This window comes from Pararge aegeria, chromosome 2 (genome assembly GCF_905163445.1).
Source record: "Pararge aegeria chromosome 2, ilParAegt1.1, whole genome shotgun sequence".
Classification (NCBI taxonomy): domain Eukaryota; kingdom Metazoa; phylum Arthropoda; class Insecta; order Lepidoptera; family Nymphalidae; genus Pararge; species Pararge aegeria.
In genome coordinates this window covers 2,118,245-2,136,385 of record NC_053181.1, presented here as the reverse complement: position 1 = coordinate 2,136,385, position 18,141 = coordinate 2,118,245, and the positions used below count along the sequence as shown (strand labels likewise).

At 35.6% G+C, this 18,141-nt stretch overlaps 2 protein-coding genes across 3 annotated transcripts; one reads left to right on the top strand and one right to left on the bottom strand.

The window, feature by feature from the left end:
* Positions 1-150: 150 nt before the first annotated feature.
* On the top strand, positions 151-3,126 carry LOC120634790 (coiled-coil domain-containing protein 124). 2 transcript variants are annotated; one of them, XM_039905606.1, is made up of 5 exons: positions 151-240; positions 467-631; positions 937-1,122; positions 1,571-1,677; positions 2,681-3,126. In XM_039905606.1, the coding sequence occupies exons 2-5, from the start codon at positions 473-475 to the stop codon at positions 2,862-2,864; spliced, it is 636 nt and encodes a 211-aa protein (XP_039761540.1). In that variant the 5' UTR covers positions 151-240; positions 467-472; the 3' UTR covers positions 2,865-3,126. The 2 variants fall into 2 exon arrangements, with proteins under 2 accessions (XP_039761540.1, XP_039761531.1); XM_039905597.1 differs by having other exon boundaries at positions 166-326.
* On the bottom strand, positions 3,118-17,817 carry LOC120634782 (2-(3-amino-3-carboxypropyl)histidine synthase subunit 2). The gene is made up of 6 exons (XM_039905568.1): positions 17,545-17,817; positions 16,520-16,632; positions 14,125-14,345; positions 12,467-12,673; positions 5,361-5,620; positions 3,118-4,303 (listed from the first exon to the last, which is right to left on the bottom strand). Exons 1-6 carry the CDS (start codon positions 17,686-17,688, stop codon positions 3,869-3,871), a joined length of 1,380 nt encoding a protein of 459 aa, XP_039761502.1. The 5' UTR covers positions 17,689-17,817; the 3' UTR covers positions 3,118-3,868.
* Positions 17,818-18,141: the final 324 nt, after the last annotated feature.

The window sequence follows — 18,141 nt, the reverse complement described above, 5'->3', positions numbered from 1 at the left end:
CGTTTAGGTTCTAGCCTTTTTAACACGCTACTTGACCTTCCAAAACCAATCTGCACAAATTATGCATAGCATCAGTTTAAATTTTAAAATCGTCTCAACATTCATAGCCAGTACCCAGCCGCAACGCTTAGTTTATAAAGTTAGTGTTGACGTTGACACTTGACAGCAGTCATCAGCTGTGAATTGTGAATAGGAAAATTTCCTGTAGGTAGATCTCAAGAGTCTTTGCTGGAAATCTAGGTATTTCAGTTAAATTATTGAACGATTGAACAGCAGTAGCTGCGATTGGCCATAAAATAATAATAATTTGACGACATATCTGCCAGGTATTTTAATATTGTAGTAATTTACTAGCCTAAATATCGTAGATATTTCGGAAATGTATATCTTAACAAATTTAAACAATGTAAGCCTATCATCATTTAATGAGATTCAAAAAATATTCATTTATTAATAATACTTTCAGGTAAGAATGCCTAAGAAGTTTGCAGGCGAAAACAGCAAAGCGGTTGCCGCTCGGCAGCGCAAGGAGAATGAGAAGCAGGAAAAAGATCAGAAAATGAAGAAAATGATAGAAGACTCCGAGTGGGAGGACAATGATGATAGATTGAAAAAGAAGCAACAAAAAAAAGTTGGTATTTAGTTTTTGGTTACAGTTTAAGTAAGCATCATACTTTAAAGGTGGAGCCAATTCCATTGTGCACAAACCTCTTTTTCATAAGCATGTCCTCTAAGAACATTATAACAAGGTTGTCTGTGTGGAAAAGGATATTGATATCAATATCCAATATTAATAATAGCTATGTTCTTTTACTTTGTAAATTAAATTGCTCTTTTCTTTTAAACCTTAATACAGTACAGTTTACATAGTAAAACATAAATTTGGTCAAAATTTTTTAAACTGTGAATGTTGTTATTTAAAAATTAATAAAACAGGAAGAGCAAGAAAAGAAGCGTCTCGAGCAACTTCAGAAGAAGGCAGAATCCAAGGCCCTTCTAGAGAAGGAGATGGAATCTATAAAAAGCAAGGCGGCAGTTATTCCACCAACAACAAAGATAACCCGGGCACAGATCACACAAATGAAAGAGAAGACAATCCGAGCAGAACCAGAGAAGCCTGTTGTAAGTGCATGCATTCTTACTATATTTTTGGCCTCAAGACTTTTGTTAAGAGCACAGTTGCTATCAAAATAATTGGAATTTATAGTTAAGAGTAAATAAGAGGTTGAATAGTTTTTAAATTATTTAAGATCAGTAAAACCCATATATTGTATATGGGTTTTACTAATTTTCCTTTATTTATTTAAATGGTGAATGATAGTAATCATTTCAATGATTACAAAGATAAAACATAAAAAAACAATGATACTAAAAATTTTATACTTATTTGTTGCTTATAAAAAAGTTTATCTATAATAAAATACCAATTGGCCAAATTGGTGTGTTATTTATTGATTTTATATATTTAATTTTGGTTGTGCCAATATGTTTATGTTGTGTTACAAACAACAGCTTGTCATTACAAATAAGTGTCCAACACATTTAGTTACTACACTATTTTTCCTTACAGCCCTCAAGAGTGGTGGTGGAGGAGCCTCCACTGGTAGAAAATCTCAACAGATTACAGATTGATGGAGAAGTGGCTCAGAGTGTTGATGAGGCTATCTCGATTCTGACGTAAGTAACATAAAAATAAATTAAATTTGTATCGTTATAATTAATATTTAGGAATTTTACAATGAGGCCAAAACACTTTTAAACATGAACTTTATTTTATATGCTAAATTTCACACATAATTTAATAAAACCTTTTTATTTTCCATTCTTATATGGATGTGTTAACAGTTTGGAGTATACATTACATGGTCTCTACCGTTTAGCTTAACTACTGGTCCACTATTGTCCTCATTTTCTTTAAAATAGCTACCAAACATAGAACCTATACTAATGAAAAACTTGCATGATTTCCAAAAGTGCTAAGTTCCAGAGCTATCTTTCATAAAACGTTAGCTTATAGCAAAAACCTATAATAATATTAAGGATTACACAGTCAATATAAAAGCTTGGGGATGAATTTATCTAACCTCATTGCATTCATAAATATAAATTGACTGTGAGATTGTGATCTTCCTAAAGCAAGGCGCGTTTGGAAGCCTAGTTTAAGGTTTAGGTTAACAATGTAGTTATCAACATCAAACTCAAAATTATAGAAACATATATGAACCATCAGCATGAATGCTTTAAAAGTGCCTGTGATAGGCTTTAATAAAGAATTTTTGAATTTGAATTAGAAAAAAAACATTAGCACTATTGATTATTAAAAGTCTTTATATATTTAAAATGCATATACTAATTTCGGCATCGACGGTAGGGGAGCCGTAGCTTAATTGGGAAAGCGTACAGGCCGCCATTGCCTTATAGTCGCAGGTTCCGAAAGTTTTTATATGCATTTTAAATTTATAAAAATTGATAATTCCTCCATGTGTAGGTAAAAACACTAATAAAATTATAAAATTATTAACAGTCTAGTTTCCAATCCATCCAGTGTACTCAAACGTATGACGTTTCTTTAGAGCATATTAACCTATATTCAATTCTCATATAGACCAACCAAAACATGAATAGAGCTAAATTGCTTAGTAATAGATTTAGAATACCTTTTTTCTCTATTTTGTTCCAGTGATAAGACTGATGCAGACAGGCATCCTGAAAAACGCCTGAAGGCAGCCTTTACAGCTTTTGAAGAAATCACCTTACCAAGGTTAAAGGCAGAGAATCCCTCCCTGAGACTGTCACAACTCAAACAAATGCTGAGGAAAGAGTGGCTCAAGTCACCGCAGAATCCTCTGAACCAAAATGTGTGATTACGTTTGTATAAGTACTCCCGAAAGCGCCGAAAAAACGCGGCAGCTGATGCTTACGTTATCCGCATTACTTTGAAGCATACAGTGCGGTCGATGCGTGCTATAACGTGATGCGACGACGTCATTCGTTATGAGTGACGTCATCGCATTACGTTATAGCAAATTAATGTTAGTTATAATATTTTTTAAACAAATCGTCTGGAACATGCCCATTCATGTTTAAAATGGTATTGTAAGAAAAAATAAAAGCATGTCAACATTCTGAAGTTATTTATTTCTACATACAACTTCATTGTCACATGTAACTAATGTATTCATTGTAACTAATGCTACATTAGTTATTAATGTGACAATTTGGTACTAATATGCATGCACACTTATCTTTTCAGAGTATGAAAATACTTTAATATCAGAGTAAAATGGATCTTATTTTTATTGCGTTAAAGTTAGAATTTGCCTACACTTAAGCTCGAGCTTTTGACAATGTTTGAAAATGTCCGTTTTACCTTGACGATATAGAGTTTGATAAGAGAAGGCTACAGACGTCAGAGTAGTGTAATCCCATTCACATTGTTCCTTTTAGTATAGAAGAGCACAAATAAAACACCTGGCCATTTAGTTTAGCTATAAGTTTACAGCATCATAATGAAAATATCAATAATAAATTATTTAAAATAATTGTGGCTCATTCTGATTTTGTAGTGCATACCACGGTGTATTACTTATCTATAGTTTCTTGAATGTTTTAACAACAAGTATTATATTCCTTTCAATATCTTCGAACATTGGCCCTTCTAAAATTATATTGTAAACAAATCTTTTTACTATGTTTTACATGTACACAATTTATACATTTGTTTACACAAAATTAGTCTAATGAATTAATAGTAGTCAATACCAAACCATTGAAACCTTTGACACCTTTTATTTGAACACAATTTTATTCCCCATATTTTTTTAGACAATCAAATGGTAAAAAGCTAAAAACATATGAAATCTATAAATTATTCAGGTTCATTACTATACTGGAGTGGTATCCCTTTCCGTCCCTCTTCAGCCTTTGTAACTTCTGTCTCCCCAAGTTTTTGTTCCAGACCAGTCCAAGATCTACTTTGTAGATTGCTACCTATACTTTCTAATGCCCAATTTTGTTTTTCAACCAACTCCATACCAACATGTTCTTCACTTTGGATTTTAGTTTCTCTTATATTTCCCGTAATCAGACTAACATCTGTGGTCTCTTTTATGTGGCTAACTTCACAGTAGTGCCTTTTTCCTGGTAGAAGTTCATCGTAGTCTGTTATGTGGTAGTTGTAATAGGGTTCTCTATTAGAATTCAGCGCTACTTCTAGTTCAAATGGGTATACTATAGGTCTGTAGAAGTCTCTGTTGCTGTATAAATCATTTTCTGGACATGCTATCATTACGTATATATCAATCTGGAATAAAGAAACAACATTTTAATTTTCATTTAGTTAGTATTAAATGTTTATTATTATCCTACAACTGGGCAACAGGCCTCGTAGGGGAGAAGTATAATGCCTAGACTGCTTGGTATTCCCATGCTTAATGGCTTGATTATAATCTAAATATTGGATAGAAGCCGGTGTTACTTTGGGGAATTCTATGAAAATTAATTAATTAAATTAAAAATATATAATTAATAAAAAAATAATTACAAATAGCTTGAAAATTAATAATCTTTTCGAGGAATATAGCAAGTTAAGCTTAATTTTTATAATCATTTTAATCATCATAGTACAAGTTTCAACGTCAAGAGAAAACTATCCTATTTATATACATACTAATACTAGTCGTAACTTGAAAAAAAAAAACATTATATACAACGTGTAACGGAATTACGAAATACTGTTGAAGGGTGCGTAAATATATTTAATAAGTAATCACCCTGTAAATATATTAAAACAAAAGAAGCATATTTACTTTTCCATACAAACTAATCAAAACATTCTAAGTGTTACACTTATGACAGCTCTATTAAAGATAAGAGACCGAAATGTGCATAGTACCTACGCTACACTTTAATACTTTAATACGTGCGTACTCCTGTCACTTGATTTTAATATTGCATGAAATATTAGGGCTGTTTCTGATTTCTTTCAGTAATCTACTATGGCAGTTGTTTCACAGACATTAGTCTTAGAGACAGTAACTAATGTTCTTCTAGTGCCACTGGAGTATTATTTCGGTTTTCATTTACACGTTGTATATATTGATCGATGGATGGATAGATATTTGTTACTCCTTCACGCAAAAACTACAGAACCAATTTGTCTGGAAAGGAGATAGATTTAACTCTGGAGTAACACATAGGCTGCTTTTTATCCCCGGGAAATGTGCGTTTCCCGCGGGATTCATGAAAAACCAAAAAACCGTATACAAAGCGGCGGGCAACAGCTGGTGAGTAACAAACCGCAGTGGGTTGTTTTTTCTTTAAAACATTTGAAGAAACCGAAGCAGCGAGTTATTGCATACCTCAGGAAAGTTGGCTAGTTTAGCAACATTAGGCTTGCCAACAGATATGATATAGCTTTTCTTGCCATTCACTTTGCACAGTTGTTTCATTCTGCTTATGATATCTTTAGTTTGCTCCCCAGCGAGCTTGCACACCAGGATGCCAATAACATTGGCGTCTTTACACTTTTCCACTAAAAACCTCCTTCTTTTTGACCAAGTTGTTTCTTCTAAACTAGATATACTATTTTCATCAGGGTCTAGTAAGTACCATTTAGTAGCTGTGAAAAGAGAAATGAATGGCTTCAAATATTCCTTCTAACATTATACATGTGAATGTGTGGGTGTTTGTTACTCAATCACGCAAAAACGGCTAAACACATTTGGATAAATCTTGGCATGCATGTAGCCATTGAAATGGAAAAGAACATAGGCTACCTTTTTCCTCGATTCCTTAAGTAAGTAGTTCCCGAAGGAAAATTGAAAATTGTTTACGAGCTAAGCTTTGAAATTTGGTATCTATGTCACCTTTGCTATGGAAAAGGAAATGTACTTCCTACTAATCCACGCGAACGAAGTCGCGGGTATCAGCCAGTCTGAAATATTTGTTAATTTAAAAGAAGCAAAATGTTCCTAATCAGATAGTGAGCATGAACAGAATGCTTTTCATCAGAGCATAGAATGAGGGGACATGTAAAAAATTGGTGTAAACCATTCCACAAACTGGCATTGGTTTTTTCACTAACAAAAGTTTTTTTTTTCGTACAGTAACAATTGATAGACCAAGCAGAAGGCCGACGTGATGGTGAGTGGAAAACCCTACGCCTATAAACAGAGCAACATTTTAAGGGGCATGCAAGAAGCATCGTGCAACATGCATCCCTGTGTCCATTGATTTGAGACGTAGTTCGACGTAGACGAATTACGGCAACCACGCCCAGACCGGAACAGCTTGCAACAATAGCAGCAGTAATAAATAATAAATAAATATACTACGACAATACACACATCGCCATCTAGTCCCAAAGTATAAGTAGCGGCACGAAAGTCTAGCGGTGACCGTTATTGCGCGAAAGTCGAAAATAAGGTATCATGGGGGAGTAAGAGGGTTGCGGGGAGGGTGTGAATATTGTTCGCACGCGCTTATTGGCTCTCCAGTCGTATTCCGTCTCCCGTACCTATAAAACACCTCGCACACTTAATTTAATTATACCTAATTACTATTAATTTTTGTTGTTGTTTTCATGAATGTTTTTATTTTTCTATTCACCATAAACTTGTTAAAAATTATAGCCTAGATAAAAAGAAATCTTTGGAACTCGAAACTCTAAACTATAATAATTACAAACACATATCATTTTCATTGGATAATAATCATTACTTTATTAATTAATGGCTAAATACTATTTATTAATTAAAGTAATTATTGTATTGCCCGCGCGACAGTACGCATGCGCAGCTATCCCCTCCACGCTTCGTTCAGCGCTAGACTTACTTGCCGCGACTTGAAGCGTAGCTTGTGTTATGGGTACAAAGACGACTAATGAATATTTTATAAATAATATACCTAAATACCTAGAATATACATATAAAAAACATTCATGCTCATCACACAAACATTTTCCAGTAGTGGGAATCGGACCTACGGCCTTGGACCCGGAAAGCAGGGTCGCTGCAAACTGCGCCGATCGGCCGTCAAACAGTGCTTCCCTGGACGAGCTATGTCACAAAAAGCTTCTACGCTTCTACTAACATATATATGTTTTGACAACAGAGTATAATATATATTATACATCAGTGCCTTGTCCTCGTGGATTAGTTAACCTAACTTATATATATTTATATAGATGTAGTCTCACATTTGAGGCGCCACCACTGAACACTATTTTGAGAAAACATTTCATAAATGTAGGGTAGATATTTCTTAATTTTCTTTGTGGGTAGGACGTACTTTTGCTCGTCGGTCCCCAATTGGGAGAACTCATTCACGTTTTTAGTGCTCAACCACTAACACTTCTCAAATATTACGCGTAAATTTATCGAAAAAATGCCTAAAAGGAAGTTTAAGGACAGTGAGGTCGATTATATTAATTATAAAATAAGAAAATTGGAACGAAAATTGGACGTATTACGTACACGTAGAGAATCGTCGACCTCTTCGTCATCACCGGAGTCCCTTATACTACAATATAATAAAGGTAAGATTTTATACAATTCACATTAGAATTGGGATTTATTTACCCAAATCATGATATATATCGCTCAACAGAGCATTTGATATGAACATCGATAGGCTCACAGGAGCCTTTCATGGTTCAAAAGTCATTAGAGTACGATCTTTTCAAAGGAATTGATGCATACTCTTAATAATTATAAGACCGCACAATTCGATGGAATTGTAAAGATAAAATTACCCGCTTTCAGGCGAGGAAATTGTGGTTTGCTCAAGGCCACCCAGTCCAATAGAAGAAGTTGAAATTACGACGGAAAATGCGGAGATGGACATACCGCATCCTGAGGTACCTATAACGTCTGATGATGTTGCAATTATTAATGAGGTACCGGAACCCGTAGAAGTACCTACGCTGGAAAATGAGAACCTGCCCGACGAGATCATAGAAATTTTGGGACAAGACCCAACATCCATTTCCGAATATAGTTCAGAAATTCGTAAGGCGTTAGCCGACCGCTTAATCCATATAGCCACTGCAGGTCTTGATAAGGAAGCGCGCAAGGAATTGTTTCGAAACAAAAAATATTTCATTCCTAGCAACTGCAAGCAAATCGCGGCACCGTTACTCAATCTTGAAATCAAGGCCGCCTTGACGGAACACGTGTTAAAACGCGATAAGGGTATGGAAGCTAGACAAAAACAAATCGCTTCAGCCATTTCTTGTTTCGCTCAAGTAATGGACTTACAAATACAAAATCAGGCAGATAGCAAAATAATAAAGGACATTATGGAAGGATTAAGGATGCTTTGCGATATTCAATACACGGACTCAATGAAAAGAAGATATTTTATCTCGTCATGCCTCAAAAAAGAAGTGAATGATCATCTTTCACAAACAAAAATAGATAAGTATATTTTTGGTAAAAATGTAGCTGAGACTTTAAAGACTGCTAAGATAGTCTCGAAGTCGGGAACAGAAATAAGGGTTCAAGACGTTAACAGTAAAACAGTAATTAAGAGAAAAACACAACCTCAACCGTCAACCTCAAGAGGTTTAAACTGGAAAGCTCCGCCGGCGCGCAGGCAGCCGGCCCAAACCAGGAGCCGCCCGCCTGTTCACGCGCAGAAGCCCGACTACTCATCGAAAGGGTCGCGGCAGCAGCAGCAGCAGCATCAGCAACGGAACACGCGCCGATTTTAAACGAGGTAAAATTCGCTGGTCGCCTTTCCTTATTTGCCCAACAATGGGCACTAATAACCGATGATCAGTCTGTTCTCTCTAGGATTACAGGTTATAAGTTAACCTTTACACAGAAGGTTACACAGAAAGTACTTCCCATCACTCCTAAATACACGGCTACAGAAAGGGCTGCGTACAGCGCGGCAATTAGCAGCCTTCTTATATCTGGGGCGGTAACACAATGTGAACCGTGCGCAACACAATATTTATCGAGTATATTCCTAATACCTAAACCTAACGGTAAAAATCGCCTTATTTTAAACTTAAAGAGCTTGAATAGATACATAAAAACGCATCATTTTAAATTGGAAGATTTAAGAACCGTTATAAAATTAATAACAATAGATACATTCATGGCCACAGTTGATTTAAAGGATGCATATTTTTTATTAAAAATTCATCCTGATTCGAGAAAATACCTTCGTTTCTTGTTTGAGGGAAGGATATATGAATTTAATGTCCTACCGTTCGGTCTTAATACAGCCCCATACATATTTACAAAAATAATGAAACCCGTTGTGCAATTATTACGTTTGGCTGGTTACATATCAACTATTTATCTCGACGATTTATTATTAATGGGCCGGTCTTTTAATGAATGTACTAAAAATATAACTATGACTATTAAACTTTTAACTGCGTTAGGATTCATAGTAAATTACGATAAAAGTAATCTGACTCCATCCTTTTCTTGTAGATTTCTTGGATTTATAATTGATTCACATAAATTACAAATTTGTTTACCTAAGGAGAAGAGGACACGTATTCGCACAGAACTACTTAGGATTATGAATTTACACCAATGTAAGATTAAAACATTTGCAAGGATTATAGGTTTATTGGTCTCTGCCTGCCCAGCCATTGAATATGGCTGGCTATACACGAAACAATTTGAGCGATTTAAATACTTAAAACTACAAGGACATAAAGATTACAATAAGATTATCCATATTTCAGAGTCTTTATATAGCGATTTTTCGTGGTGGTTAAGAAATCTTGGCAGTTCTGTGCGCAAGATAAGAAGCGAAGATTACTTAATAGAGATATACTCTGACGCCTCAACTACGGGATGGGGTGCGGCGTGCGGGTCTGAATCAACTAGTGGGCAGTGGTCCGAACAGGAACGAAATCAACATATTAACTATCTGGAGCTACTTGCGGCATTCTTCGCACTTAAAATTTTTGCTGCCAATTTGCAACATTGTGAGATCCTATTACGAATCGATAACACGACTGCCATCAGTTACATTAACCGTATGGGGGGAATTCAATACCCACATCTAACGAGGTTAACTAAAGATATTTGGCAATGGTGCGAGTTACGCAACGTTTATATATTTGCCTATTATGTACGTTCGTCTGACAATACAATTGCTGATGCTGAATCAAGGCGTACCCACCCAGATATTGAGTGGGAACTCAGTGATTCCGCTTTTAATCAAATTACCAATGCCTTCGGTCAACCTAACATTGATCTTTTCGCGACTCGCGTTAATAAAAAGTGTAATCGATTCGTATCTTGGCATAGGGATCCTGATGCCTTCCAAATTAATGCCTTCACACTGAAGTGGTCTGAATTCTATTTCTATGCTTTTCCACCCTTTTCAATAATACTAAGATGTCTTCAAAAAATTATTACTGACAGAGCCAGGGGAATTGTAGTCGTGCCTAGATGGCCGACTCAACCTTGGTATCCCCTGTTTCAATCACTATTAATATCTAATTTATTAATTTTAAAACCGCATGAAAATATAAAAATATCTCTTGTTAGCAGATGGAACGTACAGAAAAACCTTACCCTGGTTGCCGGGATATTATACGGCGGTCGTTACTACGACGAGACGTCCCATTAGCAACAGTAAACATAATGCTTGCATCTCTGGCAGAAAGTTCCATCAAACAGTATGACGTTTCCATAAAGAAATGGTTTGTTCACTGTACCAGGTATTCAATTAATATGTTTGAAGCTTCAGTCCCAGAAGTATAAAATTTTTTGACTTCATTATTTAATGGTGGAAGTCAATATGGCACCCTAAATAGCTGCAGAGCAGCGTTATCACTTATATTAGATTCAAATATAACTAGAGATAATAGGATAGAAAGATTTTTCAAGGGCGTCTTTAGATTAAGACCTCCTCTTCCCAGATACAACGTGACCTGGGATACTTCTAGAGTTCTAGATTATTTAGCAAAAAATTACCCTAATGAAAGTTTATCTCTGAAGAAACTGTCATATAAATGTGTTACATTGTTAGCTCTTACAACAACACATCGGGTACAAACATTATCAAAAATTATAGTAAACAACATTGAAATTTCATCATCAAAAATAATTATTAAGATTCCAGATTTAATTAAGTCATCTAGGCCAGGCTCAAACCAACCTGCATTAGACTTACCTTTTTTCCCAGAAAAGCCAGCTGTGTGTCCTGCTCACACACTTATTTCTTACCTTAGTAAAACAGCAGCTTTGCGGAGTCAGGGTTACTTATTTATAAGTTTCAAGAAGCCTTTTAAGATTGTCTCAACCCAGACATTAAGTCGCTGGATCAAAACCACACTAAGAGATGCTGGTATCGATGTTTCTATCTTCTCCGCCCACAGTACTAGACATGCGTCTACTTCAAAGGCTTATAGTTCAGGAATTAGTATTGAGCTAATTCGCAAAACTGCTGGGTGGAGTCAAAATTCCAATACGTTTTGGAAATATTATAATAAAGGTACAATTTCAAATCAGGAATGTAACTCTCTAGCCAGAGCAATAATTATAGATTGATTGCAATATTACAGGCGTTAATACTTAATTTTTTTTTCAATAAAGGTAATTAACATAAGAAAAACTTTATTTTCAAGAAAATACAGGTGATTAACTAGCTATTGATTCATTGTTGAACCTTTTTTTTAATAATAAGGTTTATTCATAATGATAAAATTATTATAAGAGGAACTAAAAATTATTAAAATTTTATTATCATAAATACAGTCAAGTTTAATTTTTTTTTTCCTTGTATTACCTACATAAGTAACTTATGGAAGCTGGTTAAGTACAACATTAACCTAGCCTCATTGTAAGTAAATATTTTCGGAACTAGCTCCAAAAGTCTACATCTATATAAATATATATAAGTTAGGTTAACTAATCCACGAGGACAAGGCACTGATGTATAATTGATGATTAAATGAGCTTACCTGTAAGTGAAATTCAATCATAATTATACGAAAGTGCCTTGTCCGAAGGGGATTAGTTATTCCCTCCCACCCATGATACCCTAGAGATGTTCCGAAAATATTATTACATAACTCTAAAAGGAATGAGTTCTCCCAATTGGGGACCGACGAGCAAAAGTACGTCCTACCCACAAAGAAAATTAAGAAATATCTACCCTACATTTATGAAATGTTTTCTCAAAATAGTGTTCAGTGGTGGCGCCTCAAATGTGAGACTACATCTATATAAATATATATAAGTTAGGTTAACTAATCCCCTTCGGACAAGGCACTTTCGTATAATTATGATTGAATTTCACTTACAGGTAAGCTCATTTAATCATCAATTATTGATTGATTAACAGTACAAGTTTTGTTTAATACTATTGAAAAATTATGTTATATTACATAGTAGTTAGAAGTAATACTTCACGTCCATTCCATAGTAGTTAGTAGTCGCTAACTTTATCTAGAGTAACTTTATAAAGAGTAACTTTTTATGTTTACCTGGAATTGATACAGTAAAGTTGAAAACTGTTTGCCCTCTTGTTCCAATGTAAACACAGGTGCTATCTTTGATGTCTTCCAGTGAGAAAGTATCATTTCTTTTATTTCTTATAACTCTGCCTGAATATCTGTTAGGTATATCCTCTATTTCTATTTGAGACACATAGCAATCAGGGTATTGCTGGAAGTAGAATGAGATTACTTCATCTAAAACAAAGTAGGTGTTTTTAACACAAATTGGGTGATGACAGTTAATGGTTAAGTGGAAAACTAGTGTGTCACTTAATGTCCTACATTAAACAGGCATAAGTGGGGACTGCAATCTCCCCCGTAACCTTAGCAATGATTATGTTTTCCTTCATTGTAAGTATAAAATAAGCAAATCTATGCTCTATAAGTACGTCAATTTTTCCTTGACATAGTGTGTCTAAACAAAAAAAAACTATGCGAGGAAAATAAGACAATTTTTAGGCGATACTTTGTGGAAATCCATGTTGTGTTATGAAATATATATTGTGTGTTATGAAAATTAAGCTTAATTTACTATAGTCCGCGAAAAGCAACATGTCCTGCGGATGCGGAGCGAAACGTGTGTCGCCGAAGATCTGTTTGGTGTGGAGTATAAGGATTGAAGAAATTATAAATTACACCATACAGATTCTCCTCCTTTTCGCGGACTATAGCAAATTAAGCTTAATTTTCGTAACACTCACTATAAGGCTACAGAAATTTTCTTTACTATCCCTTCTAATATCCCTATCCCTACTAATATTATAAATGTTAATATAAGTTTGTTTGTTACGCTTTCACCCAAAAACTACCTAACCGATCCTCATGAAACTTTGTACACATATTCTTGGAAGTGTTAGAAGTAATATAGGATACTTTTTATTCCGACATTAAGCTCGGTTCCTTTGGGAGAGGGGAATAAAGTGTTTGACGATTTTACACCAACTCCGACAAATTATAACCGATTTAAATAATTATTTTTGTACTATAGAGGTTATAATATGTGTTTAATTTTGCCCATACTTTGTGTAGATCTGAATGTGGTTGGAGATAGAGGACAGAACTCCTCAGCGGACAGCAGCAAACCCCTCATTTAAGGCTTAGCGATACTGAATACTTTAATTTTTTTTAGAACTACAACTAAATTGAGCGCCACATTAAAAAAACAAAATCAAACGCAATCGAAGGCGCAGGCAACAGCTAGGCAGTTTTTTCTGATCAGGCAGTGGATATTTATCAGTGAATAAATAGCACTATAATATGTCCAGCAAGCCGTACTGAGCCAGCGTGGTGGACTACGGCCTTAACCCCTTTTCATTTTACGAGGAGATCCGTGCCCTGAAGTGGGCCAATAATGATGATGAACTAACATAAACTTTGCACCCCTCTCTGTGATGACTGATGAGACTGTGCCTTGGACGTGGTTGAAGTGAAGTCATCTGGTGTGAGGATTTGGCCGTGGCTAGTTACCACCCTACTGGCAAAGCACCACCACTGGTTGAGATTGCAGTCAAGGGCCAACTTGTAGTGGATTAAAAAAAATGTCAGGGAGCAATATTTCCAACAGATTAATAAAAGGACAACATGAGAAAAAAATTGCCATCTACACTTTGTGAAGTGAAGGCCGATAAAAATAATGTTTAAAATACCTTTACAGTGTTCATATTCAGCGCCGTAAAATAAGCATAATTTCTTATTTTCAGTTGTGTCGAAATTCTCTAGTAGAAGTTTTTTTGTGACTTCAATGTTTAGCGACTCTTTAGGCAGCACAGTGAACACTGGTATGTTAGTTTTAGTAAAGCAAGTGTGGCCGTAATGTATGACTGCATCTCCCTGCACATGCATTGCTGCAACTGAGTCTATGCAGCAGCTGAAATAGTGTAAAGAATTTTGTATACTGTAAGGTAATCAATTTCATAGTGGCTTCGAACAAAATCTTCTTTTCAATTATAATATGCATATAAACTTGTTACAGACTTGTATGCCACAGTTGATCATTAGGTTTTGGAAAATTTGTGTGATACTATTATCAAACCAAGTCATGTTTTAGTACCCCCTTAGTATACAACAGTTGCATATATAACAATAATTCATAGATATTCATTATAGGCTTTGTTTTAAAGGTAACTTTATTGAGCGAAATAGTTCTTCCTTCTTTATGGACACAAAACCCTGTTCACGCCACTGTTGAAATCTTTATAATATATCTTTTATGCGAGTTTAGGACATCTCTAATACGAGAAGAACTAATAGTATTTCATAAAGACACTTGCGACCTGTATACCTACGAGGCAAAATGAACTTGCACAAGTGACAGTTGCTTCCTGTATAAGAGACGTACTAAACTTGCATAAAAGACACTTCCGAGCTGTATACGAGATGTACGAAACTTGCATAAACGACACTTGCTTCCTATATACGAGACGAACTAAAGTTGCATAAAATACACTTGCGACCTGTATGCGAGAAGTACTAAATTTGCATAAAAGACACTTCCGACTTGTATACGAGACGTACTAAACTTGCATAAACGACACTTGCTTCCTGTATACGAGACGTACGGCACTTGCATACACGGCACTTGCTTCCTATATACGGCACTTGCTAAACTTGCATAAAAGACACTTACTACATAAGAGACATATAAAAATTGCATAAACGACACTTAATCCCTATATACAACACTTGCTAAGCTTGCATGAACAACACACGCTACCTGTATGCGAGATGTACAAAACTTGCATAAATGATACAAATTGATACCCTTTCAATACGGATGGATCTAGGCGGGAGTCCACAAAGCTCAGTGGGGCTGGTATCTACAACAGCACCATTCCAGAAAAGGAACAAACAATAAGTCTAGGCAAATATGCAAGTGTCTTCCAAGCCGAGACATATGCCATCATGGCATGTGCCAATAGCTTATTAGAAACCCTAAATACATGGAACAAAGAAGTTATCATTTACAGTCACAGTCAAGCTGTACTAAAGGCCCTTGCTAGGAAGGATACCACTTCTTCCCTGGTAAAGGAATGTAAAAAAACATTAAATTCACTAGCAGAGTTAACAAAAGTGTCGATTGCCTGGGTTCCTGGCCATAAAGGAAATCGGGGCAATGAAAAAGCAGATGAGCTAGCAAGAATGGGCGCAAGCATCCAATTTTACGGGCCTGAGCCTTGTTTACCCATTCCATACAACATCACAAAAAGAGTGATAGAAGGCATCACGGAAAGAGAATCGAATACAAGATGGAACAATTCAACGCAATACAGGCAATCGAAATTGTTTCTGAAGTCATTCAACAAGAAGAAGACAAAACAACTAATGTCACGGAGCAGAACCAATATAGCACTGGTAGCAGGCATAACCACAGGACATTGCCTGTTAAATAGACACCTAACGATAATGAGAATTGCAGACGATCCATCCTGCCCAGAGTGTGGCGAGATGGAAACCAGTTTTCATTTCATAGCTGAGTGCCCCATGTACGCGATGGTAAGATGGGAACTACAAGGTAAGGACAGTTTTAGTGTAGAAGACCTAGCAAACCTCTCTATAGGGGACATCCTGAGGTTCACAAAAGAGACTGGTAGGTTGCAGGGGGGGATGCTGCCGGGACACCAGTAAACCTGTGTCCCAACATGGGGAATAGGGTGGAATAGTCCTTACAGAGGACTGATCACCCGTCTGGCACTGGCAGGCGTCCCCTCTATAAATAATAATAAAATAATACCCTTTCAATACCTTAAAAAAGAGGTAGGTACCAATCAATATCATAAAGTAGCTAATGATTACTTTTTGATAGCCCTACATAATAATGTGAGATGGTGATAACAAAAGAAACACTCAGCTAGTTTGTTGTGTTCTTAGCCCAGGGCAAATTTAGAAAGATTGTAGCTTTAGTTCTAAGTTTACAAATGTAGCTTTATCCACCTTTATCTATCTACCATGTATACATTTTTTATGTAACATACACATGGGCCATATAGATTAAATAATATTTGTCTTTGACTTTTAATAAATAATTGACTAATACTAGTATACCTTGCATAAGATGTGTCCCCAAGTATGTACAAGTCAGCAGAAGTCCTATTTCTTATTTCCTCATAAATATCTGCACTTACACCAAGCAGCTCATCAGGAAATTGAAGACACACCTGAGATTACAATAAGCTCTGTATGGTTCGCTGCAAGTTTACCACTGTGGGGGGGGGTAATTAAGTGGGGGCCAGGAGATATAACTGCCATATTCCAAACAGGTTGGCCTGTCATCTTAGACTGCATAATCACTGAACACCAGGTGATATTGTAGTTAAAGATTAACTTGTAATTGAATAAAAAAAAACCTTGAGGCGTTAGAGGCTGATTGGGTATACCACAAGGAAAAAATATCATTTCTTGCGCTCTTTGTCTTTTTGATGTTTATCCAGTCTATTCTTAAACTGATTCAGTGATTCTGCAGTCACTACATCTTCAGGCAAGGCATTCCACATTTGTATAACTCTATTGCTGATAAAGTGCTTGGAAGGATTAGACGATGCCTGCTGATATTCAAGTTTGAGAGCATAGCCCCTTAATCTGGGGTTACTCTTTTTTGAAAATAGTTCCTCAAAATTCGGAATGTTGTAATACTTATTTAATATTTTATAAGTTTCAATGAGATTGTCTCTTTCTCGCCTACTTTTGAGGGTGCTGAGTCCCAGGTTTGCAAGCCTTCGCTCATATGAAAGATTTCTCAATTCTCTTGGCAGTTTAGTGGCTCGTCTCATGTGATACAAATTCTTATATTTTATGTTTTTATTATCTATTAAATATCTATTAGTCTTTAAAATACAAGTAAATGTGAATATGTGTAGATATTTAATATTTATTAAGTGTAAAATCATCGTCAGCCTATGAAACTCAGTCAATGTCCCACTGCCCGAAACAGATCTATTCTCTCATAGGAAAAAAAAGTTCTAGAGCATAGACAAACCTTGCTGTTTCAACGTGGATAGGTGGTCTTTAGCGAGTATGAAAGCTTTAAACTTTTGATTCTGTAATAAATATAAATTACGATGATTGTGTACCTTGTTAAAATTATTTTCGGTGATCCATTTACATGTTTCAAGTATTTTAAAACGCTCGTTAAGGTCATTAGTTTCGAGCTCAACCTTGCCTGCATCTATTTCCCTTTCAATACATATTTTACCGTCGGTAGTAAAATTTGCCATGATTAGACGGGTGTGTAGTACTTTGTTTTAATAACTTAATGTTATTTAAGTTAGAAAATAGAAGCTTTTAGGACAAATTAAAATCTTTAAAAATCCCCAAACACACAAACTTTAAACGTCAACCATACGTCAAAGTCAAGTAACACGATAAACAAATATAGAATAGTGTTGTTCCATAAATCAAAAGAAGAAGATAGTGTTGTTGCGTACTCGTTCGCTGGACGCTATCATGGTCTCGAAAATCAGTCGTAATATATACCATTAGCAAGTGGCAATACTATCGATATAAATGAATACTAGTACGAGAATTATGGGCTTTCAGTTTCCGCATATGTATTTTGCAACAAAAAACAACTCGTTGCTGTTGATTAGAACTAAACTTTGGCATCTTCAAGGCTACTAACGGAAATGTAAAATTTATAATTGATTTATTTTTGACATTGCTTGATTACA